Source organism: Equus przewalskii, chromosome 32, assembly GCF_037783145.1.
Source record: "Equus przewalskii isolate Varuska chromosome 32, EquPr2, whole genome shotgun sequence".
Classification (NCBI taxonomy): domain Eukaryota; kingdom Metazoa; phylum Chordata; class Mammalia; order Perissodactyla; family Equidae; genus Equus; species Equus przewalskii.
This window is the reverse complement of record NC_091862.1, coordinates 12,850,376-12,875,674: the sequence shown is the minus strand read 5'-3', so window position 1 is coordinate 12,875,674 and position 25,299 is coordinate 12,850,376. Positions and strand designations below refer to the sequence as shown.

The window sequence follows — 25,299 nt, the reverse complement described above, 5'->3', positions numbered from 1 at the left end:
TGCTATGGTTTGGCTAAGTGACACGGCAGATAAAGTGCTATGGTATCAATCATTGAGATGGGCAAATCAGGAGGGGGAAAAACTTGAGGAGAAAGATACTTTGGTGGGTTGGATTGGGTTGGATGGGGATCGTTTTTTCTACCTAGAGTAAAAGGAAGATCTTCAGTATGGAAAGAGAATTGGAAGTGCGCATATCTGAACCACCCAAAGACACTTAACTGCTGCTACTGTTTTGTTGAATACAGTGGTCATTTTGTCCATTTGGAAGATTTGATGTCTGTGGAACATCAAGATGGAGATACACAGTTGGATATATAGGTTAGGCACCTGGAGAGAATAGGCTAGAGATGAAGATTTAGGAGGAGGTACAATTATCTAGAAAGATGCTCTAGAGAAAGAAGAGAAGCAGGCCGCGGGCAAAATCTTGTAGAATCTTTTATCTTCCTCACTTTTTGTTTTTTTGTTTTTTTAGATAAAGCTTTGACCCTTTCTATCATATTGTATTTGTGAATATAATACATTTAAAAGCAACTTTGCCTAAAACATGCTTGATTTTAAATTCTGCTTATACAACCAGATGTTCTTGTATGCAATTAAAATATAAGTAGTAAATTAAATGATCTGTGAATAAAATTAAGATTTAAGTTTTGTTAGAATTTCTTAACATTAAGCTGCCTCATATCATTTAGCATTGTATTAGCTTCTCTCAGTCACTAATTCTTTACCTTAATTCTGTCCACATAACCAGTTTAATTATGAACATGGAATTGTGAATTTAAAGACTGTGTCGTTAAAATAGAGCCCGTATTTATTTGAGAAATTCTAGCTAATGTGGTTTGTGGGAGTTTGCTATGAAGAGGGTATACAAATGAATTCTTTCTTTGTTCTCATTTTGGCCATTTCTCTGTTAATAGTACTTCTAAAAATTAAGAGGAGGTAAAATTCACATTTTTTCTTTTTGATGTTTACAAAAGACATAGCAATGAACTGAAATTAAACAAAGATGGATTATTTGGATCCCAGGGAAAATTTAAACTGAAGAGTTTTTTTTATATTTGTGCATTTTTTTGTTGTATTTATATATTCTGTTTTCTCCTATGGAGAATCATTTCTGTTCTCCTTGATTTTAGAGTAGGGTAGCTAAGGATCATTACAGTCATGTTATGCATTTGTGGCTATAGGCATAACTAAGTTTGTGGTTCTATGATGGAGTTCCTTGTTTACATCCATGATTAAACTTGATTTCTAGAAATTACAAATTTTAGACCTGAAAGACTTGTGATAGTATATCATTTAACAGATTCATTTTACAGAAGAATCAAGGCCCAGAGATGATGAAACTTGTTCAGAATCACAGCTTATCAGAGGAACATAGTTGCCCAAATTAGAAGAAATTTCTGGTCTCTGTGTCTCACTTAGTTGTTGTTTTCATTTTCTCAGTCTGGATTTTTTCAGTGAGATTTTGGTAGTATTTAAGTGTGTTGGAGGTGGAAGAGGAGTGAGAATTGGTGGTTCTTAATAGATTATTATCGTTTCATGCTAGTAACCCTGAGTTGGGATAAGGAACAAACTACTGTACTGGGACACTCTTGTGCTCATAAAATAGGGCGCCATAGGAAATATGCGTTCCTTGGCAAGGAAGTCTTGTATAATGATGCCCACGTAGCCAGCAGTTCTCTAGCAACTCAGCTCTCTGCAGAAAAGTGAAAAAAAGGGCTTTGAGTACAAAGTTCACATACCTTGTACCTTCTTTGTAGGAGAGCAGTGCAGTTACTCTTTAAGCCGTTATCCTTGGCATGTTTCGAATTTTCCTGTTTTAATAATGGTGGGTAGTTAGCAACTACTTCCTTTAGATTTTCGCAGACTTCTGTTTAGAAAGCTCCCATATTGGTATTTTAAAGCATGACAAAGCTACAGAATTAATATGGTTGCTTTCAAAGTAAGATGTGATCGATTACAGTTGGCAAGGAAGGAGATAGTTGTTTCATTATTTATAAGATGGGCTTGGACAAGATTATCCTAGGGTTTCTTAAATATTAACCCGAATGAACAAGTTTTCTAATAAATTTTTCTTAGCTTCAGTTTACTCATTTTAAAAATAGGGATAATGATGCCTTCCCGGACTACCTCTCACAATTGGTTTAAATATTTAAAATATTGTCTGGTTTTGAAATATTAAAAATGTTTGTTTAAAATATTTTAAATATTTTTAAAGTTCGTTTGAATATATAAAATAATGAAATAATTTCATGAAATGTTTGGAAAGCTAAAGAATACCAGTTGTAAGAAGTTTTCTAAAATAGGTTTTTTTCTGAAAGTCTTCCTAGAGAAAACTAAAGAAGGATAGTTTAAAAAAAAAACTGCAGCTGGGAACATTCCATGTCATTGTGGGTATCTCTGCTGCCCTGGAAAGTATCTTCATGTTATAGCATACTTTAATAATAGATAAAAGTTACGGAGATTATGCTAGAGAAAGTGCTAGATTATGTTCAGCCTATTTTCCAAGTTGGAGAAACATTTGAACAAAACTTTTGAACAGCAGACAATAACAAAATACAGACCATGATGTATTTGGGGCCAGTATTATTACTGGTTTTCATTTATAAGAATTTCAGTTTTTTGCTAAATCCAGCAAGACTTTTTTTTTGAAGATTTTATTTTTCCTTTTTCTCCCCAAAGCTCCCTGTACCTAGTTGTGTATTTTCAGTTGTGGGTCCTTCCACTTGTGGCATGTGGGACGCCACCTCAGCGTGGCTTGATGAGTGGTGCCATGTCCATGCCCAGGATTTGAACCATTCAAACCCTGGGCCGCTGAAGCGGAGCACACGAACTTAACCACTCGGCCACAGGGCCGGCCTCCCAGCAAGACTTTCAAGAAAATCAATTTTAAATAGTTATTAGAGTATAATTTTGCACCAGAATGTATAAAGTTTGTATTTCACAGATACACATATGCATTTTTACAGTATTTGTATGTGTACATAGATGCTTATAGAAAATGCGTGAAGGCAGCCTACTAGCCTTTTAACAGAGGTGGTTTCTTATGAGAACAGTAGGTGGAGCGTACAGTGAATGAGAGCTTTCAGTTTTTGGAATTTTTCACAGTCAGCATTTATTACCATATTACTTTTGTAACATTTCCTTCAAACCCAAAATAAACGTGTCTTAGCTTTGGGGAGTTGGTCTATTTTGATATTATTTGAATTAAATCCTTTAGAGAAAGTGAGTTCTTGTTGAGGGTTGGAAGACTCTTAAACCTTATTGAGGATTGCTTAAAATTTATGTTTAAATGGAATTTATTTAGCTGTTATTTGATCAGTAGATGTATAAGCTTTATAATCTGCTGTTTTTTTGATTGAAGTCTTCTTGGTTATTAGTTTGATGCTATTAAATGGTATGTCTCTACAATCATCTGTCTTACTCAGTTGTGTCTGTTGGTTGCTAGCTGGTGGACTTTTTTTGCAGGGAAAGATACACTTGAGCTAACATCTGTTGTCGTCTCCGCCTTTTTTTCCCCTCCCCAACGCCCCAGTACATGATTGGTATCCTATTTGTGAGTCCTGCTGGTTCTATGTGAGCCGCCACCACAGCATGGCAACTGACAGATGAGTAGTGAGGGAGCCAAACCCAGGCCACCAAAGCGATGAGAGCGCTGAACTTTAACCAATAAACCATCAGGGCTGGCTCAGCTGGTAGACTTCGTGAGCTTTGTTTTTGGAAACTGAGTGTCTGGGTAGCCAGAAGAACTCAGTTTGAGACCTGGTTCTGTAGCTTAATACCAATCTGCATTTAGTTAGGTCACTTACCTGAAATTTATTTATCTATAAAATGAGAATAATAAATATTAAGCTTATTGAGCCATTTTGAAGGTAAAAGTGATTATAGCATTTGTGACAGTGCTTAATAATTGATAAAGTGCCATTAAGATGAAATGTTATATTTACTACCATCTTTCTCCCTGTCTCTTTTTGGTCTTTGTATTTGTTGCTCATGTTTCTGAAATGATTGTATCCTAAGGCCTAGTAGTCTCTTGTTCTACTTACTCTCTCATTTAGTCTTCAGTATTTATTCTTTGTCTCTTCAACTATTATCTCTTCAGAAATGACTTGTAGTTTTGCTTTTCTCTTTTGGGGATTCAGTCTCATATCTTATCATTATTTTGTGTACATGTGCACATATAGTCGTATTGTTATCACCCCAAATAGAAACTTGTCTTTTTCCACAAACTTCTTACGTTTTTAGACATCTTGTTTTATGTCAGTAGTAAAATCATGTTCCCAAATATTCAGACTTGAAAACTTGGAATTTTCCTAGGTGCCTCTCTTTCATCTATATTTTTTTAGTCCTTAAATCCAATGCATTATTTTAAAAAATATGTTTTACATCCTTCCCTTCCTTTTTATTCTCCGTATTAAAAAATAAAGTATTAAATACATGTAAAGTATAAATAAAATATTAAAAATAAAGTATTAATACTTTAATCCATGGCCCCATCACTTCCCCTTGCTTTGTTATAGTCAGTTTTTAATTGGCTTTTAATTTACTATTCTCTGTTCTCTAGTTCGTACAGTAGAACTAAATGTTTTTTAGATTACTAGATTAAGTTTTGGTAGATCGATCTCTTCAAACAACTGTTTTGCCTGAAACACTTTGTACTTTTAAAACCCTTTCAGATTACTTTTACCTTCAACTGTGTAGATTTCTCAGCTATGGATTTAAGGCTTTTTATAAGACTCTATTTTAGAAAATAAATAAATTATTTATAAATATGTGTAAATTAAATATATAAGTGTGCTTATATATACATTGCATATACACAGTGCTATGTAGCAGGAAGATTTACTTTATGCAAAGCTGTGTGCTATGTTTTCATCTGTGTGTCTTGTTTTTGGTACTGAGTGATTCTCCGGTAGGAATGCACAGTGTTCTGTTGAGATTCTGATGCATTCCCATTAGGAAATAGTCACTTATCCAGTCCTTTATGAAAATTATTGTTTGTAAAGAGAGATTTATTAATGAGTGTGTTATAAATGTAAATAGTGTGGAAGCAGAATCACAGCTGTAACAGGAATGCTCTTTCCAGTCAGCCCATTTCTCTTCCATTTTCTTCATTAAACCTTTTGCTCTGTTATTTACCACTGGATATACATTTCATTTGAGTACCTCCCCCAGTAGCGTTTTTTATTTTGGCACTAAATTATGCCATACATTCTTGTTTTCATGAGGCAAAGTCTTGAGGTCCACATGGATCCCCAATTTTTAAATACTACTTTAGTATATTATTCCTCTCTTAAATGTATATGGGGCTGTGAGCGGAGAAAAACAAAGATGCTCAGCCACTAATAGTTAAGTAAATTGTTTCCCCATGTACCAACTTTCTGTTATACACAATTCAACTTAGTGTGTCCACATTATTACCTGTGATTACATTTTAGAGACCTTTGAGATCAGTAGTGAATCATCAGAGCTGACAGTGGTAAAGCTCAGAATACTAACAATCTACTCTCTTACAATGGTATGTCTGTGCTCCCCGCTTCTATCTCAGTAGATTATTAAATGCTTGAGGTGAAGGTCTTCAAGTTATTTTTTATTTTCTGAAGGACTTAGTATTGTGCATATCTACGAGTAATGTTGGCTTGATTTGATTTGTCACCGTTTAGCTTTGACCTGTTGATCAGTTGAATTTGGCTTTGTTTTCCCTAGTTCTTTGTTTGTTTTTGGTTGATTTTGCCTTAGTGATAAAACTTTATTGATCTGAGTAGGAATACTGTTAGTGTTTATGATTAACTCAAAAGTAAATTTGAAAATAGTATACAAAAATGATTATTATACAACATTGTGAATGATATTGGGGATATTTTCAGAGTGAGACATTCTGCTGCTTTGAATATATTGGCATAGGATTATAGATACAGGTTGCAAAGATTATTAAAAGTGAAGTCCAGGGGGGAAAAATAAGAGAAATGTATGTGATCACCTGTGGCTTCGGTATTTCATTTCTTTGAGCAAAATAGATCTGTTGCATTCAAGTGAATTTAGATATGAAGAAGCTGGATAAATTTATTTTGCCTGCTTCTCTTTGGTTACCTGATTGTCTTTGGAACCCAGTAAGCTACTTTATCAAAGATAAGTCAGGATATATTTGAATACCTAATATATGAAAGGAACTATTTTGGGCATTGTGGAGGATATGAAAAAAAAGATACTGATAATGGTAACTATTTATTGAAGGTTTGCAATATGTGAGTCAGTGTTTTCCAAAGCAGAGGGATAGATGGAAAGATGGGTGGATGGATGGATAGATAGGTAGGTAGGTAGGTAGGTAGATAGAGAAATAGACTAAACAGAAAACATGAACAAAATAATTTTACATTGTGATGAGATTGCTGTGAAGGTAATAAGCAGAGTGTATAACAGTTATCGGAGGAAGAAGAGGATCTATATCTTACCTGCACACACGTATACATACAGAAATACACACATACATAAATTTATATATATATTCACCATTGGTAGCAGGATATGATTTCAGATGTGGAAGTTACTCCTTTTTCCCATTCTTCTGACTACAATTAGGAAAAAGTCTGAGTTTCATACCACTCTGTCTGTTCCATCTCTAGGTATTTGCTTATCTTCTTTAAAAAAAGAACCAAAGTGAAGATTGTACTTTAGACTCAGATTTTGGCAAGCAGGATTCTCCGAAGAGAATTTAATCATGTTTTATTTTCCTTGTAACTAATTTTGGTATTACCTTCTACTTATGACTGTGGCATAGAGCAGTGTCTCTCAAAAAAATCTTTACCACAACCCACAATACAAAATATAGTTTGTGTCATGAGCCACTAGTCAAATACGTAAATTAACAGGAACAAAAGATTCCCCCAAGATTAGTCAGTGTACCTCATTATTTCTGTTTTGCTCTGTTTTATTTTAATTAGGGGGGAATTACCTTAAGTTTTCATCTGGTGGGTGAGATTATGGTTTGAAGATAAGTAAAAGACCATTCTAGATGGAAAGAATGACATGAAATAGAAAATTTTTTCTTCTAATTTTGAGAAAATTGTCTATGCCTAATAAATTATATTCAATTTTATATTTCTCTGAACATTTTTCCTGTTCTTTTGCATTTGATTTTTATCAAGTTGTAATTATTGCAGATATTTTATATTTGTCATATAACATGTTAGACATTTCCATATTTCTATATTAATAGTATATCATATTAACTTTCTGTCTCTTAGTATACCTTACTGAATCTCTCTTCCTGGGCATGTTTTTCTTTAACTCGCATATAAAATGTTACTGTAAAAATAATCATGAATATGGCTTTTTGTTTCTTTAACTATATAAAGTTATTAGTAAAAATTTTATAACTCTTATATTTAGCATCATACTACCTTTTTCTTCCAGATATTGTATTTTTCAGTTCTGAAATATTCATTTGGTTCTTTTTTTGTAGTTTCTCTTTCTATGCTGAAAACTTTCTTTGCATTTATTTCAAGAGTTTTCTCCTTTATCTTAATGAGGATGATTATAACTTCTTTAAAATCTTTGGTAATTCCAACATCAGCATCATCTGGGGTTGGCATCTGTTGATGATCTTTTCCATTGAGCAGTATGGACAGATTTTCTGCCTCTGTGTATGTGTGTGTGTGTGTTGGTGTGTCAAGTGAGTTGGGCTTGTATGCCAGGCATTTGCAGTGTTGTGGGACTTCATTAAAATCCTCTGAAGAGTGTTGAGTTTGTTGGTTTGCTTAGAAGGTGTTCACCTTAGTTCGGTTCAAGATGCAACTTGTCTTGCCTTTTTGTGGCAGTTCCAGTGTCAGTTCAGTTTTCAAAGCTTTTTTTTTTTTTTTTTTTTTTTTTTTTTACTGTTTGGGTGTGCCCAGCACATGTGCCACTCAGAAGTTAGTCTAGGCATTGGGCAGTTTTTTACATAGATTTTAGTCCTCAAAGTCTTTGCTGTGCTTTTTTGGGTCTGTTTCACGCAAACACAATTCCAGGATGAGCCTAGGACTTAAGTTAGACTTAATTAACTTAATTAAGGCCTTAATTAACTTAATTCTTCTTCACACGGGATTAGAGGATTCTCTTCTTCAGCTCTCTCTGGGATTCTCCTGCTCTTTCCAGATCACAGGGAATCCTTCTTCAGGTTCCTCTGGCCGAAAAGTTAGGTTTCTCTCCAGGTTTAGCCTTCAGAGTGAAGTGGCAAGAGAAGAAGAAAAAAAACGGGGACTCCCCACCATATTTTTTGGATAATAGGGGTACCTTTTCCTGGTTCCTGTGTCTGGAGATGGCTCTTCTCTTGGGGTTTTAGGTGCCAGTGTGGCAACAGTGGCTACCCTCCAACACTTAGTAGGGCCAGCAGAGAAAAAGGAGATGGGGAAGAAAGATTTTCTCTTTCCCTCTGCTAGCTTGGAGGCGTCCTTTTACCTAGCCTTCTGGCTAGACAAAGGGGGTTTTCCCTACAGTTTTGCTTCTAGTATGTGCTGCTTTTGATTCTGCCCACTCTGGGATCAAAGCTGGGAGATAACAGAGGAACACAAAACACTGTGGAAATTTACCTCCTGCCTCCCCGGGTATCACTGGCCATTGTTCAGGTGTCACTCCAGTCTCCAGTTGGCTTGTTGTTTTACTTCTCAGAGTCTTCAGTAGTTGCTTTTTGTATTGAGTCTGGAGTTTTCAATTGTAATCAGAAGGAGAGAAAGGCTGTAGTTGGCTTACTGTGCCTTGGCTTGCTGCAACCCCTATGGACTTTTTTTTTTTTTTGCTGAAGAAGATCTGCCCTGAGCTGGCATCTGTTGCCCATCTTCCTCATTTTGCTTGAGGAAGATTTGCCTTGATCTAACATTGCTGCAGCATGGCCAATGACTGGTGTAGGTCCGCACCCTGGAACTGAATCCAGACTGCTGAAGCGGAGCATGTCAAACTTAACCACTAGGCCACCAGGCCAGCCCCACTGTGTACTTTTTTAAAGAGTATTTTTTAACTCCCTTTATTCCAAAGATTTGGAGAGGATATGTAAATTTTTCTGTTGAATTAAAGGACCATGTAAGTTTTTGTGACCTAAATTTAGTTCTTTAAAGGTCGTTTTTTGGGAAAAGTTAACTACAGCTTTTCTTTCTTACCAACACAGTTTTCAGCTATACTTTAGATTCAAAAATAAACACCTTCCTTTTTAACGGTCTTCAGAACTGTGGTATTAACCTTAGACACCTGCCATACTTGAAAAATGAGGACTTCTCCTTAATAATATAAAAGGTTAATTATTTATGTGAAAATGCCTGTAGACAATATAAGAAAGGATAATTAGTTATAAAGCATATAAACATTTGTTTTTGTCATAATCTTCCTAATACTTTTATTTATCAGATTCTGGATTTCTTTTTTTTTTTTTTTCCAACTAGAGGGTTCCTCTCACCTCACCCCCCAAACTTGGTATGTAGGTTGATCTTACTAGACAGATATTTGCATACTTCAAATTTATAATTTTAAGAAAATAAGCATCATTTCTCCTTAAAATGTCTTACACTTAAAAAAGGATTCTGGATTTGTGATTCTGAGAAAGATGTACAGTTTTGCATATTCTTCACCAAAGAACATTGTTTATTACCTTCATTGAGTACTTAACTACACTCTGCAAACTGTTATTAGAATATTCTGTCTGCAAGAGCACCAGGTCATCAGTTCCTTGAGGACAGAGACCTTGTCTGCCTGTTCACTGGATCCATAGTACCTGGTACTAATGAGTACATTTGGATTGGCTGATGAATTGTTAAATTATAGATGATTTGCATTTTCTGTTGTCTTTGCTTTTTTGTGTTTTCCGGTTTTTCTGCTTTACTATACTAAAATATTTTTATAACAAGAAAAAAAGGTTATAAGGTCTTTTTTAAAAGATTATTTATGTTTGCTCACTGGTTTTTTAGGCATTATAACAATTCAGATTTTATGTGCTTTGGTGTTTGCAATTACATATGGTCTGTTTTTTTCAAAGATGCATTCGAAACTTTTGTTCTGAAGTTTTCATACTGGCACATTATTTAGTTTAAAATCAGGAGCTGTGCCTTTGTTAAAAGCCTGATCTGGGTGTCCTTGCAGAATATCTGTAACATACCCTTTTGGTCTTTGCTCTTTGAAAAATTCTGATTGCTCAAGAATGTTGCTACTTCAGGAGAAGTTACATTTTTTACGAAGAAATTTGCTTTAAAAATGTTAGGAAAGAGTCAGTATTGATCACATTATGCTTTTACAGTGTGCTTTTCTTAATGTTGAATTGGCTGCTGTCAATTCTAACGTTTATGGTTCTCTCGTCACATTTTGTTACATCAGGTGCATCTCATTTTATGTGTTAGTTTGTTACATGCTTATATTAACTGATACTTTATATTGTGTCCCATGTATATATGGAAGATCATGCTATATAGAAAGGAGAACTTGTATGTTAGGAGTGAGAAATTCTGGATATAGAGAATACCTAGTTTTTGACTTGAAGTAAAATTTGTAATAAAGTGTATTGGTTCTTAGGTATTAAAGTTGGTGAATAATAGGCTCTTTAAAATGACTTAATCAGTGAAACAAGGACCTTATTTACTTTTTATTCTTATATGCAAAATACTGAATTTCTATTTTTTTTTTTTAAAGATTGGCACCTGGGCTAACAACTGTTGCCAATCTTTTTTGTTTGTTTGTTTAAGGATTGGCACCTGGGCTAACAACGGCTGCCAATCTTTTTTTTTTTTCCTTGCTTTCTCTCCCCAAACCCCCCCCCCCGTACATAGTTGTATATCTTAGTTGCAGGTCCTTCTAGTTGTGGGATGTGGGACGCCGCCTCAACGTAGCCTGACGAGCAGTGCCATGTCCGCGCCCAGGATCTGAACCCTGGGCCACCACAGCGGAGCACGCGAACTTAACCACTTGGCCATGGAGCCGGCCCCCTGAATTTCTATTTTTATTTTTACTTAAGTTATTTAGGAAAAAGAGAACTGTTTTATTTTTAAAATTTAATTTCTACTTCCAATTATAAAAATAATTTTCACAAAAATACGAAAATTAAAAAATTTATACAGTCAAGTTAGAAAATGAAGAAAAATTATTCACAACTTTGTTCTACTGTACGTATTAGTTTTCTGTTGCTGTGTAACACATTACCACAAACTTAGCTTGTGGCTTAAAGCACCGTGTATTTATTTCGCACTTTCCATGGGTCAGGATCCAGGTGCTGGTTGGTTGGGTTCTCTGCTAATGGTCTCAGAGGCTGAAATCAAGGTGTCAGTGGCTTGTGTTCTAATTTCAGACGTGGGTTCCTCTTCCAAGCTCATTCACATTGTTGGCATAATATAGTTCTGTGCTGTTATAGGACTGAGTTCTCTGTTTGCTGGCCTTGGCCTGGGGGTCACTCTCAGTTCCCAGCAGCCACTCTCAGGTCCTAGTAGCCATGTGGCCTTCTCACATGTGTCCACATGGCAGTGAGAAGAGCGCTAGCTCTCTAGTGTCTTTTATAAGGACACTAATCCTGTTGGATCAGGGCTCCACTCTTATGACCTCATTTAACCTTAATTACTTCCCTAAAAGCTTTATTTCCAAATATAGTCGCGTTAGGGGTTTGGACTTCAACATAGGAATTTCAGAGGGGGAGATATACTGTGGAGGACCATTGTTGGCAAGTGGAGTTAGAGAGAACAGATTGTATACAATTTTTTTTTTTTTAAAGTACAAAGGAGATTTTATTGGAAGCTCTTCCTTCTCACCCTGTACTGGATCCCCCAAAGAGAACAGTGTTTTAGTTCTGATGATGATTATGTTCATATCACTAAGGAATATTTTTATATCACTTTTATACCATTCAAGAAAGGTCAACTTCAGACATTATTTATTGGCTTTTTGCAAGAATAGATGAGACATTAGTTTACTTGTGCTGCTCTTGCCCCCTGTGGCACCTTGATTTTGAGTGATGGGACTCTGGAACTCTGCAGGACAAATTATTTCCCTCTTTGGCTGTATCTTTTTTGTGTGTACAGTGGCTTAGGGTTTTGTCTGTGTTTCATCAGTTACGAGTCCTCTTTTCACACTTCCATTCTCTGGGAATTTGTGATTTCTTGTCTGGTGATTCTGCTCTCCTCCCTATTCTGCTTTTCATTGTGAGTTTTTATATCTTTTTAAAATTTTATTCATTCATTGTCCTCCCAATAGGAGGAAGAAAAGAAAAATACCTATAGTCAGCGTGCTATCTTAAATTGAAAGTATTGAGATTGTGTTGCCTCCAGGCACTTTTGTTATTTCTGATTTTCTGATTTCTTTGGGGATTTGAGGTATCCTAACTAGCACTCTCAAGACCCTAAAGGACCATTGTTGGGAAAGATGGATTGGTTTGATTACTGTTTTAGTTATTTTAGGTTCACACTTAACGTTAATTTCATTGGTTGTAGAACCAACAACCTTGAGAGCATAAGATTAACCTGTAAATGAGCAAGATTTTACCGAAATTTGATGGTTCTCTGGAGTATGTCAGATAATAAATTCTTTGTTGGGCTCTTCCAGGGTCATAGTAGAATTCGTTTACTATTGCTGAAATTGAGAAAAGCACTAAAACTTTTGAAGTGAAGAGTTTGCTTGAAATAAAACATTATTATTAAGTTTTGGGTATTGAGATTCTCTCAGTGCACAGATGAGGGAGGGCATGAGGTACTTTCCAGAGACGTGAAATTGCAGAGTTTATCCAAAAAGAAAAAAGTGCACATTTGTAGGATTGAGAAATATTGCCCGAATTCAGGGGTTGGCCTGCTGTTGGAATGCACCCTGCCCATTCATATATGAATTGTCTGTGGTCACTTTCTTGACGCGGGTTAGAGCTAGGTAGTGGGATAGAGACCATGTGGCCTCCAAAGCCTGAAATATTCACTGTGCTGATCCTGGGCCAAGTTAGTGATGGGCAGCGTTAAACATCTTTATTAGAAAGAAGTTTTTTGTGGAGTAGCCAGCAGCAACTAAGATATCTCAGTTTAGGTAAAAGATTCCTCAAACCTTGATTAAAGTCATTAGAAACTGATTTGATTTGAAAAAGTTGTTTACACATGCAAAAATAGCCATTGATGTGGTGCCTACAAGTGATAGTATAGTAATTTAAAATGTTACCAGTTCAGAGAGCACTCTTCAGTGTACCTGAGGGGAGTTGAAGCATAATGAATTAATTAAACTGAACACCCAGGATGGTTTGTATCTTTCCTTTGAATTGGTAAGTCTTGAGTAGCCAAAGGTGGGGACTTCATTTCAGTCACTGGGGTCAGATGGATATAGAGAGGTTTATAAGTAAAGAGTTGTCACATGAGGTTAGGTAACATTAGAACACAGTGTCTGAGGGGAAGAAGCTTGGATTTGGGAAGCAGAGTTCAGACACCAAGTATCAGTAGCCCTAGAAAAGTTAAAATAGTCTTAACTGAGGGAATAATTTGATGGACCAACAAACAGGGATTAGTAGCCACTTTAGACTCTGGAAAGCAAGGTAGCAGGGAGCCAGACCGCAAGAAATAGTGTGGTGAGGTTAAAACCTATACATGAGAAAACTGGGTGTCTGGACTGCCCCAACCCAGGGAGTGCACAGTCATGGCCTCTGACCAAGCTTGGAGATGGGGATCGTCAGGCAAAGGAGAAGAGTGGTCCCAGAATCAACTTACTCTGTTTCAGCATTTTCCAGTGTAAAACTGTCATGTATTTTCTGTCCTGAATCAAATTTTGAGAATACAGAGAATTACATTCCCAATTCTTAGTGGCAGATTGACGTATCTGATTAGAATGAGGGTTGAAATAAGCTTGGTACTTCCTAATGACAGTGTTATAGCAATATTAACAAGTTATCAATTGGATAATAAAGATTTATCATTCAGCACTTGCTGTGTATCAGGCATTGGGTCATATCCTATAGCTCTAAAGGTTAAATATACTCTGTTCATAGACATTGAATTACTTATAAAAGTTTTATTTTTTATTTTTATTTTTTTAAAGATTTTATTTTTTTCTTTTTCTCCCCAAAGCCCCCAGGTACATAGTTGTATATTCTTCGTTGTGGGTCCCCCTAGTTGTGGCATGTGGGACGCTGCCCCAGCGTGGCTTGATGAGCAGTGCCATGTCCGTGCCCAGGACTCGAACCAATGAAACACTGGGCCGCCTACGGCGGAGCGCGCTAACCCAACCACTCAGCCACGGGACCAGCCCCTACTTATAAAAGTTTTTAAAAAGCTTCAAATGGGCTGGTAGCGTATTTCATCACTATTTTCTTTTTCTAAAATATTGAATGTTATAGTGACATTCACAAAATTCTCAACAGGTAGTCTTTGATGGAGGCCCTAGAGGATTGAGCAATGGTGGAACATATGGAACACTTAAATTTGGAGGTAGAAATTGAATAGAAGGAAGACTGGATGATGACAGGCAGTCTCTGAAATCTTGTGCTAGGTTCGCATTAGTTCATTAAATGTATGAGTTTACACTCCACCTACTTCAGAAAGAACATTGAAGCAGCTTAGTTAGCAAAATTAAATGCACTTGAAAATATATTTTATTTTTGTATACAACAAAGCTGGTTAAATATGGCAAAGAAGTAGGTGTCAATAGACATCTGAGATGTATGTTCAGACTGGTAAAATAAACCCTAGCAAGAACCCTAGAAACCAAGGCACAAGAAGAGGAAACGTTCAACCATCCTCTTTTGATAAAAAGTAAGCACATGAGAACTAGCTGAATCATTCTTCTATTTCTGAATTTAAGGAAAATGTATTTTTTGAATTCTTGCATTAAGGACTTTTTGGATGAAGATGATAATTTCTTTAACAGATTGGTAAAAGACAGTGTTCTAGGGGAAATTTTTTATCCATCTTTATAAGTTGAGGGCTTATTATTAAATTTTAGTAAAGGCGTTTGGTGAGGAATTAGATGAAATGATCTATGTATGTTTTCTGATGATCAGATTTAATAAATGAGAATCTAGAGAAATGGTTAGTTAAAGCATATGTATTGTGTGCCTTCAAAAAGTATTTCTTTGTATTTCTCTGAATAGTACCTTAAGTTTCTGCAGTAGGTGCATTTTTAAAAGTGGGGTCTCAGATAAGAGCCGACTTTTCGGACTGTTGAAAATGTTTTACAAGTCTAAATTAATTTCTCCTTCCTTGTCTCCCACCTCCCATCCCCCAATCCCCCCCCCCCCGCCCCCCAAAAGCAAGCAAGCAAAGCTTTGGTCTGCTAGAATATGGACTAATATTTGATTGAAACTTTAGGGCTTTACCACATAAAATGGAAGAAGTAATGTATTGTCAACCATAGGAAGAACCTGATGCATTTTCATTGCCCCAGTAATATCAATTGCTGTAGAATGGACCTTCAAGTAACTGAGTGAATAAATGTTTGACAAGTCCTTTAATATTAAAGGACTTAAACGGAGAATGCCTACCAAAGAGAAGGATTATTTTGTGGGGGGTGGTGAGGAAGATTCTCCCTGAGCTAACATCTGTTGCCAATCTTCCTCTTCTTGCTTGAGGAAAATTGTCCCCGAGCTAAAATCTCTTCCAATTTTCCTCTATTTTGTGTGTGGGATGCCACCACAGCATTGCTTGGTGAATGGTGTGTAAGTCCGTGCCTGGGATCTGAACCTGCGAATCCTGGGCCACTGAAGCAGAGCACGTGGACTTAACCATTACGCCACCAGGCTGGCCCCAAGAAGGATTTTAATTTTAATAATGGCTAACCCTGTTGAGCGACTTTACTGTGTTCCAAAAGTTTTATATGCAATATTTCTGTGAAGTGAGTATTGTTTCTATTTTGTAAATGAGAAAACAAAGCTTCAGAGGTTTGGTGATTTGCAATGAGGGGACGTAGTTGGCATTCAAATCCAGGTCTTTCTGTACAAAGCTTGTGTAATGCTGTATCTAGTATGTATTTGTTCATTTTAATTTATTCTTAACAATTACCTATTCTCTGCCAGACACTGAGGGTACAGTTTGGAGAAAAGGAAAAGATCTAAACAAAAAAGATAGGGTTTCAGTTCTTAGAGCTTATTCTCTTGTAGGAAAGGTCAGGAGTGGATCTCAGATGGGCAGCAGCCTGGGCCTGCTTAGAAATTCGGGAAACTGGCTTTTGCTTTACATGGCTTGCTGTGAGCACTGTAGAATGTTGATGTTAGTTTGCACCTGGTGAGTAGACTGGCATACCAGTAGGAGTTAAGGCCCCGCATATGTTAACATTCCCTGTGGCTTTGACAGAGATAGCTTCTTAAAGGATCTGATGAGATCCTAACCCTGGTCCAGCTCTATCATTCACAGGTGGGCACCTCTGTGGCACCTTACAGGGAGGGACGTTTGTACTTCTCTCAGGGTTGATTTCAGCTTGGACAGCTCTTGGTGTACAGTTAACCTCTTATTAACTTAAACTGCATTAAAGGAACTTACATGCTTTGTCTTTTCGTGCGAGACACTATCACCCTTTGTGACAGTCTTTTTAAAAATCAAGTATTAGTTAAGTAATCATACAAGTAAATGTCAGATTTCTGCGATGAATGCTTCAAAGGCAAATGACAGTACAGTGAGAGCATAAAAGGAGGTATTGATCTGGTTGGGGAGTTAGGGAAATCTTTCTTCATTATGTGATGCTTTGACTAATACGGATGAGTACGCGTTAACTAGCGGGGAGGCCCCGGTGGAGAGTATTCCAAGGAGAGGGAGCAAGCCCAGTTTAAAGGCTCTGGCAGGGAACTGAAAAAAGACCATTGTGCCAGGAGCAGAGGGCTGGGGAGAGGAGCATGTGGTGAGATGGCACTGGAAAGATAGGCAGGAGTTAGACCAGGCAGGGCCTTGTATGTGTAGATTTTTGTGTTTATCCACAATGGGAAGTCATTGACCTTTTTAAGGTTTTGGAGGGACTGGGTGAGTATTAGTCACCTGATCAGATTAATTTTTGAAGAGATAGACATGCCACATCCAATTTGGTTTTCACTGTGTGGATGGTGAAGGTAATTTGGACTTTGGTCATGGTGGTGGTCAGAGGAGGAAGAAGAGAGAAATATGGGGGAAAAATCAATAGAATTCAATATGGATGGGTTATAAAGGGTGGTAGAGCAAAAACTATAAGGGACTCCTTAATTTCTAGTTAATTAACCAACAGATTCTGTTTACGTTGCTTTTAAAGTCTGTTCAAGTTGCCTTTGCAGTGTTCTAATGGCCAAAGTTTAGTTTTCAGACTTTTACTTATCTTATAGCGTTGTAGTTAAAATCTAAGCATCTCTGAGTGCAATGCAAGTTTTGCTCAGTATTCATTTAAGCTTAGTTATTTGTCTGTTGCCTCATTCCCTCACCTTGTCTTTAACTGTTTTCTCTCTAAGTAGTAGTAGTATCCTTTGCTTATATGAGAAATTTCAAGAAAAATTCTTTTTTGAGGTGGGGATTATTGCTAAACATTAGATCCCTTGATTTCTAAAAGGTTTTATTGAGATAGAATTCACAGACCATACACTTAATAAATTTGAAGTGTATAATTCCATGGTTTTAGTATGGTTGTACAACTATCACCACAGTCAATTCTAGAGTATTTTCATCACCCCCAAAGAAATGCTGTACTCATTAGTAGTCAGTCCTCAGTTTCTTCCCAACTCCTCCAGTTATAGACAGTCACCAAAAGAGTTGCCTTTTATGGACATTTCACATAAATGGAACTCCATAATTTCTGGTCTTTTTAATCTGGCCTTTTTAACTGAGCATAATGTTTTCAAGATTTATCTCTTTGGTAGCGTGTATCGTATTTCATTCCTTTTTCATGGCTAATATTTCATTGGATGGCTATGACACATTTTGCTTATCCATGCATCAGTTGATAGACATTTGGATGGTTTCCACTTACTGAATGAATTTTTTATGAATAATGTTGCGAGGAACATTTATGTACAAATTTCTATTGGAACATATATTCAAATCTCTTGGATATATACCTGGGTGTGGAATTGCTGGGGTCATATTACATATTTACCGTATTTTGTTTTTTGAGGGACTACCAAACTGTTTTCCAAAGCTGCTGTACCATTTTACATTCCCCCCAGCCATGTATGTGGGTTCCAGTTTCTCCACATCCTTGCTTAAGATTATTTTGTCTTTTTGATTATAAGCAAGTAAGTGTGAAGTGGTATTTCATTGTGGTTTTGATTTGCATTTTCCTGATGGCTAATGATGTTGAACTTGATTTTTAAAAGAAAAGCAGCACTTCTATTTCATTTCTAACGTAAAAATGGAAATGTTTGGTGATTTCATGTAATTGATTAGAAACAATTAGTTTTGCTATATTTAAAATTTGGTCTTCTTTTTCAACAGTTGTATTCCCTAAATGACTACAAACCACCCATTTCTAAAGCAAAAATGACCCAAATTACTAAGGCAGCCATCAAAGCTATTAAGGTGAGTAATGAATTTTACTCTTGTGTTTTCAAAAGAAAATATTACACTAATATTTTGGAGGAGGGATAAATTTTACAGATTATATATTTTCTTCCTCTTTACAGAGTTAATACATATTCATGGGGAAAAACACAAAAAGGAATATCTATCACCTGCAAGCTCTCCCACCTAGAGATAAGCACTTAATATTTTGATAAATATTCTTCCATAAACTTTGAAACAATTATTTTTTCTTTTCTTAGGCAGGTTAGATTTTAGATATTGCTGTGTTATGGAGAATGTGTTTAACATTATCACACTGACTTTATAGAATCTTGAAATAAAAGTTGGTAAAAGCTTTCTAAATAAAAATTAATGATTTTTATCATTTTAAAAAATTAATTTATGTATTTTAATTTTTTTCTTATTGAGTCTATTATACAGTTGAAAATAGGCCCTTCTACAAAATAATTGAGCTTCATTGTACATAGGCCATTTGAACTGTGGGAAGACGCTACAGGCATTTAACCATTGCTCTGATACAGTGGTTTTGAACCTTTGTTGACTCATGGATCCTTGTGAAAATCTCAGGAAAAGGTTGGACCCTCTCTAGAGAAATAAACGTATGCACAAAATTTTGCATAAAATTTCTTGGATTTGAGGACCTTTTGAAGCTGAACCATAGGCACCTCTCTAAGAAGTTCTCGTCCCTGAAGCTAAGACTCCCTGCTTTAGTAGGGCTGTTAAAGCTTACAGCATTATAGTTAAAGTCCCTGTATTTATATGCAGAAAATCAGAGGGGATAAGGACAGTGTCCAGTAAACACATTTAAGCCAGAGAATTCTTCCAAGAAGTGATTTTTTTCAGAGTATCTAATAGGCTTAGTATAGAATGTGTAGTCTCTTGTGCTTTCTTTATCTCTACTATTCGACATTGTGATCTGATCTTTATGATCATGATCCTGAGATAGTATATTATTTAATTATCTTTATTCTGTGAAAATTAGTAATTGATGCATTTTACATAAATTTTTTGTTGAGCAGAATATTCTTTATTTAGAAGACTCCATAAGGTATAGATGTTAACATTATTTCCATTTTTCAGGTGTGAGAAGGGTCTAAGAGAAATTAAGTAATTTGTGATAGTCAGAATAAATAGAGCTAGATTTGAATCCAGGTTTCTCTCAATCGAGAGTCTAAGCATTATGACATAGTGTGCTATTTTGGTTTACTGTTACTGTTTTAAATTTTGAAAATTCAAACAGATGTTGCAAAATATAATGAGCAACACACAGTCTTTGCTTAGATTCACCAATTGTTAACATTTTGCTACAATTGGTTTATTTCTACATGCACATGCACTTTTTTTGGTTGAATCATTTGGGAGTTAATTTCAGATTTCATTCATAGCACTTAATCCCTAAATACTTGAATGTGAATCTTCTAAGAACAAAGACATTTTCTGAGTAACTACAATACACTGATCACATGCAAGAAATTTCGCTTTGATATCATACTTTTATCTCATATGCAGCCCACACTTTGTATTTACCAGTTGTCTCAGTGTTGACTTTAGTAGCTGTCCCTTGCACCCCTGCTTTTTCAGGATCCAGTCAAGGTCACACATTATATTTATTTATCCTGTCATCCAGCCATTTTGTTTTGTTTTTGATATCATTGGCATTTTTGAAGAGTTCAGACCAACTGTTTTGTAGTACTGTATGATTTTAAACTGCATTTAGTACCTATGTAAATTGAGATTTGAACTGCCTTTTAAATCAGATTTAAATGATACTGTGTTTCATTGAGGTAAGCCGTTTGTTTTTTACCAGTGTTTAGAGACATGATTATCTTTGCTGGGTGCTTGTTAACGTTGCACACTGTTGATGAAACTTCGTGGGTAACCTATTGTAGAAGACTGATGTTAATTAATAAACTTGGAATTAAAGTTTAGTAAGTGGTTTTACTCTGAATTACATGTAAGTAACTAGAAGCAAGAAGTGCTGTCAAGATGTTTTCCAAAACTATTTAACAAAAGTCACTCTGTGTAATTATTTAATATTTTATGTATTGATTTTAAATGTTTAGGTACCTTATGAAGTGCCTAATAACTTTTAAGTAGTTGTTTTAGCTTTTTTAATTCAGTACATTACACTATTGAATAAACTGTTACTTTATAGTAAAAAAATTTTACCTAAACTTAAACTTAATGTAGATTTTAATTTGGTGAATATCAGTAATGAGATTTTCCTTTATTTTTGATTTTATAAATAGTAGGTTTCATGGTGCAGTTCAGTTGAATGTTCTTGTGCCTGTTGAGTCCAAGGGAATGTCCCTTAAAAAGCATAATTTATGAGATCAGAAGGATAAATAGAATCACAATTAAGTTCTTTAAATGAAAATATGCTAATTATGCAGTTGCCGTTGAGGTATTAAAATTTAAGCAGCACAAATTCTGGATACTTTTTGTTTCATTTATAATTTAGATTTTATTCATTTTCAGATTTATTCATAATGTTTATAAAACTTAAATCTAAGTTTTCTCATAATTGATAGTAGCCCATTACTAGTTTTTAGTCTATGTGCTCGCTTAACTTCTGCTGATCCATTAGAATGTTATACCTTGCTATATCTTATTATATATACTTGCATTTTCATTTTCTAGGAGAAGCAGAAGGAGATGAGTTGAAAACAACTCTCTTGCATACATTTATTAATGCTATTTTTTGACAGTTATTTGATTCTAGTACTTACCCTAACTTAGCAATAAAATGATACTATAGGAAATCTTTTCCTTCCATGAAGTAAGAATATACATCTACCAGTGTGCTTATCACAAACGTTTTGCTGTCAACATAACTATTTATGAAAGTATGCTTTCATAAAGATTGTGATAGAATTCTTTTGTAACTGTGTTAACATAACACACTTTGGATATACTGACCATATATCTACTTCAAGAATCCCTTTACTAATTAGATACCGTAGTTAGTGGCTTATGAAATTGAGGGACATGAATGTTTGTCTCAGAATTCATGATTAAAATTCATTGTTTTGATAGGCCTTTGAAACTTGATTAAACTCTATGATTAGCAGGAAAATTCTAATCTAATCAAACAGGTTTTAAAAACACACCTTGTTTTTTTTTCTTTCAGTTCTATAAACATGTGGTACAGAGTGTTGAGAAATTCATTCAGAAAGTAAGTATAGAATTTTCCATCTACTAAATGTACTGTGATTTTAGATTAATGCCTTGAGCTCTTCTTTTTTAAATCAAATACCCAAGTTTAAATTGTTTTGATGGACTGTTCTAAAATGATGCCGTTTGTTTAATTTTCTAATTAGGAAAGAAGATGAATGTGCTTTTTGGTTAGTTCTAAAAACAGTAGCTTTCAGGTAGATGTTTTTGTTAATTTGCATTGCCATAGTGAGCATCTGTCCCTTCGAAAAATGGTGGCAATCTGATTGATTTTTAATGAAATTATGAATTCATTGCTTTTTTAGCCTTTAAAGAAATTCTCGCTTGTCATTTCAAGCTGAATGTCAAGGGAACAGCTCTTCTTTTAGATAAGGTGTAGATAAAACGTTGCTTACCAGCTGCTTCTGATTCATTTTGTCTCGTCCATTAGGACATTGTACATCTCAACATCTTATATACATCTGAAGTTCCATTTTCCAGGTTAAGCAGAGGGAGATGAAGTTGAAAACAGCTGTCTTGTACACATTAGTAATGCTTTTTGTAACTGGGTCCGAGGTCACTAGATTATAGTTCTTTGCCATCTTCTTTGTGATCAGCACCCTATTGGTTGCACAGTTTTTGGAAGGACTACCTAAGAGTTAGAACTTATAAATTGATACTGTAGGACATCTGTCCTTTCTGTAACTGAATTTAGGTTTTGTGTTCTGCCGATGTTCACATGCCTAGATGTAGGCAGGAACAGTTTGAAAATCAGAGGTATATGGCATTAAGGAGTCAGCAAGGTGGCAGTGTGTTTCTTGAAAAGAAGTAGTTGACTGGGAGAAAGGTACATGGATCAAAGTGAGCTAACTGTGTCCCTGAAACTAGCTAGGTGACCTTGGATAAATCAGTTAACCTTTGTGTGATTCAGCTTTTTTCTCTTGGAGTATTGCTGTCTCAATAAAGTATTAGTAAAATATGTTTTGAGATGAACAACTAGTGAATTGGGCCTAAGACCCAAGGTAAAATAACAAGTATGCTGTGTGTTTTAGGTAAATCAAAGTATAAAATAAAAATGGTGACTGGAAAATTTCATTGTTCTAAAGCTTTTAAAAGTCTTTTTAAGAAGGTTTAAATATCTAAAGCAGTGCCTTCTACACTTTTTTGTGCATAGGAATTGCCTAGGAATCTTGTTAAAGTGTGGATCCTGATTCACGAAGTGTGGGGAGGAACTGAGATTTTGCATTTCTAACTGTTCCTAGATGTCTTTGCTGTTAGTTCAGAAACCACAATTTGAGTAGTAGGGGTTTAAAGGATAAACGTGAATTTATGGCTAGATGTTTTTTGACTGATTTGATTTGGGGCAGGGGTACTTTTAGTAAGATATTTCAGAATCGTAGGAAGACCTTGGGTGAGCAAAATTATCTCCATTATGAGATACAGATAATCTATAATGTTCACACAGTGACAAAATCGCCTAACGATGCATTTCTCAGAACAAATCCTTGTCGTTAAGCGATGCTTGACTGTAGTTTTGTTGTAAAAAGTGCTACAATAACAAACCACATTTAAAGAGAGTTCTTTAGAGAAACAGTAAAACATACTTATACCAAACATAATACAAAACAAACAACTTTATGCCTCGGCTGTACAATCCAAGGTTAAAGGTCCCAGGGTGCCATCCTGAACTTGGAATGTACAGCCTGCAGAGATAGTTTCTGGTAGCCTCCTTGTAGTTTCCTTCTGATCTTCCTCTTCCTCTACAGAGAAATACTTCTCAGTCAAGTTTAATGAAGCTTTTTACGAAAGGGTATATGTATGGTTTACAATATTTTTTTCCCAGTTGATAGCTTGTCTTTTCATTCTTTTAATACAAGGTCTTTTGCAGAACAAAGATTTTTAGTTTTGATGAGGTTCAAGAGTGTATATATATTTTTAATACCAGAGGAACCCTTTTTTTTTCTCTTTCCTATTCTTACTGGAACTTTAATATTGGGGAGGGGGACGCGGGGAACGACAGATAAAATACAAGCGAAAGTGGAGCAGCAGTGGTCGTGGTCGGGAACCTGAAGCCCACTCCACCCGCTTTGTTCTCTGCCCAGCAACACTCACACAGACACATTGTTTCCATGGAACCCAGTTTGTCAGACCACTGGATTTGCGTATTGTTTACACTAAGAGATACTATTTTAACAAATTTATGAGAAAGTTCATTTGTCATGCACGTTATATATGGTCAAATGAGAGATCTAAGAAAAATCTGAAGTATTATTTAACAATGATAAACTTGTAATTTTGTTTATCACTCTTCCCCGGAACACTACAAATTACTCAGCTTCTCTGCTTTCCTTCGCTCACCATAAAACAGTGCCAGAAAGGAGAGTGTGGCTGTAGGCTGGTAGTGTGTTATCTGATTCTGTGTTACAGCTATGAAAGATTTATAGCTAGAGTGATGAATGTTGGTAATAAATGAAAAGATTAATTAACAATGGAAGGGGCTTTCCCATAGGCCAAGAAAATTGCTTGAAAGAGTACTCTGGCCTCTGGCCTCTAGCCTCTGGTGTGGGCTACACCAAGATTTGGACGCTTGGGCACAGATAGTTTGAAGGGAGTCAATTTCCAGATTCTCACTTTCCTCATGTATCTTTTACTAAAATTACTCTGCCCTGGGATATTTTAGATGACCTCTTTGTCCCACACTCCTTAAATTTGCATTCACTTGGATCTTGAGCTGATCAGTCATTGTTAATCATTAAGATAAGAGAAACTTTTGCCTGTTGTGTTTTAAGAAGTCAAGGACATTTATAGAAATGTTTCTTTTTATTGTGAAATATATGTACGCATATGCAAAAAAGTGCAGAAAACATAATATGTATAGCAAACTTTTGAATAAAGGGAAGACCTGTGTATCTGCCACTCACTTCAAGAAATGGAACTTTGACTAAAGCCCCCAAGTGCCTCTTGCTGATCTTATCCCTCCCCAGAAGCACAGTCTGACTCTTATGTTAGTCCTTGCTTGGCATCATAGTGTTACTCTGCAGTCCCACATTCTTCAGGCAGTTTAACCTGCTTTTTAATTTCACATAAATGGAATCCTCTAGCATGTAGTCTTTTGTGTATACTTCTTTTACTCAGTATCATATGTTTAGGATTCATTTTTAGTTTGTAGCACTATTTGTTTCTTCTAATTGCTGTATATATTCCATGTGAATAAACTGCAGTTTGTCCATTCTGTTGACAGACATTGTGTGTGTGTGTGTGTATGTATGTGTGTTTTATAGTTTTTGGAATTATGAACAGTACTGCTGGGAACATTCTTACCTATGTATCCTGGTGCATCTTGTGTTTCTGTGGGAGTGGAATTGCTAGGTTGTGGGATATGCATTTCTTCAACTTAGCTAGATAATACCAAGTTAATTTCATAATGGTTGTACTAATTGACACTTCCATTACCAATGTGTGAGTACTAACAGCACTTGGTACTGTTAGACTTAAATTTTTCTAATCTAAAGAGTCTTAAAGTTTATTTAAAAATGATACTACCCTAATATCACCTTCACTCAATGAGTTCCATTGCAACCAGCATTAAAACTTCAAGACTCTTAAGGACTCATCGAGTAGAATGAATTTCTGTGGTCAAAGAGCAAAATGTGCCCTGTTAGCAAGACAAAAATTTTAGGTTGCTTTATGACTACAGTCATGCGTCGCTTAACAG

General features: G+C 35.7%; 1 protein-coding gene across 21 annotated transcripts in view; it reads left to right on the top strand.

The window, feature by feature from the left end:
- Positions 1-25,299, top strand: part of SCAF8 (SR-related CTD associated factor 8) — a 210,728-nt gene that overhangs the window by 13,222 nt on the left and 172,207 nt on the right. For all 21 annotated transcript variants that reach the window (XR_011535590.1, XR_011535588.1, XR_011535586.1 and 18 more), the window contains 2 exons: positions 18,345-18,428; positions 21,562-21,606. Coding sequence is in view for 12 of the 21 variants with exons in the window: in XM_070603148.1 (XP_070459249.1) it covers positions 18,345-18,428; positions 21,562-21,606 (129 nt within the window). In the remaining 9 variants the exon portion in view is untranslated. The remainder of the gene's footprint in view (positions 1-18,344; positions 18,429-21,561; positions 21,607-25,299) is intronic.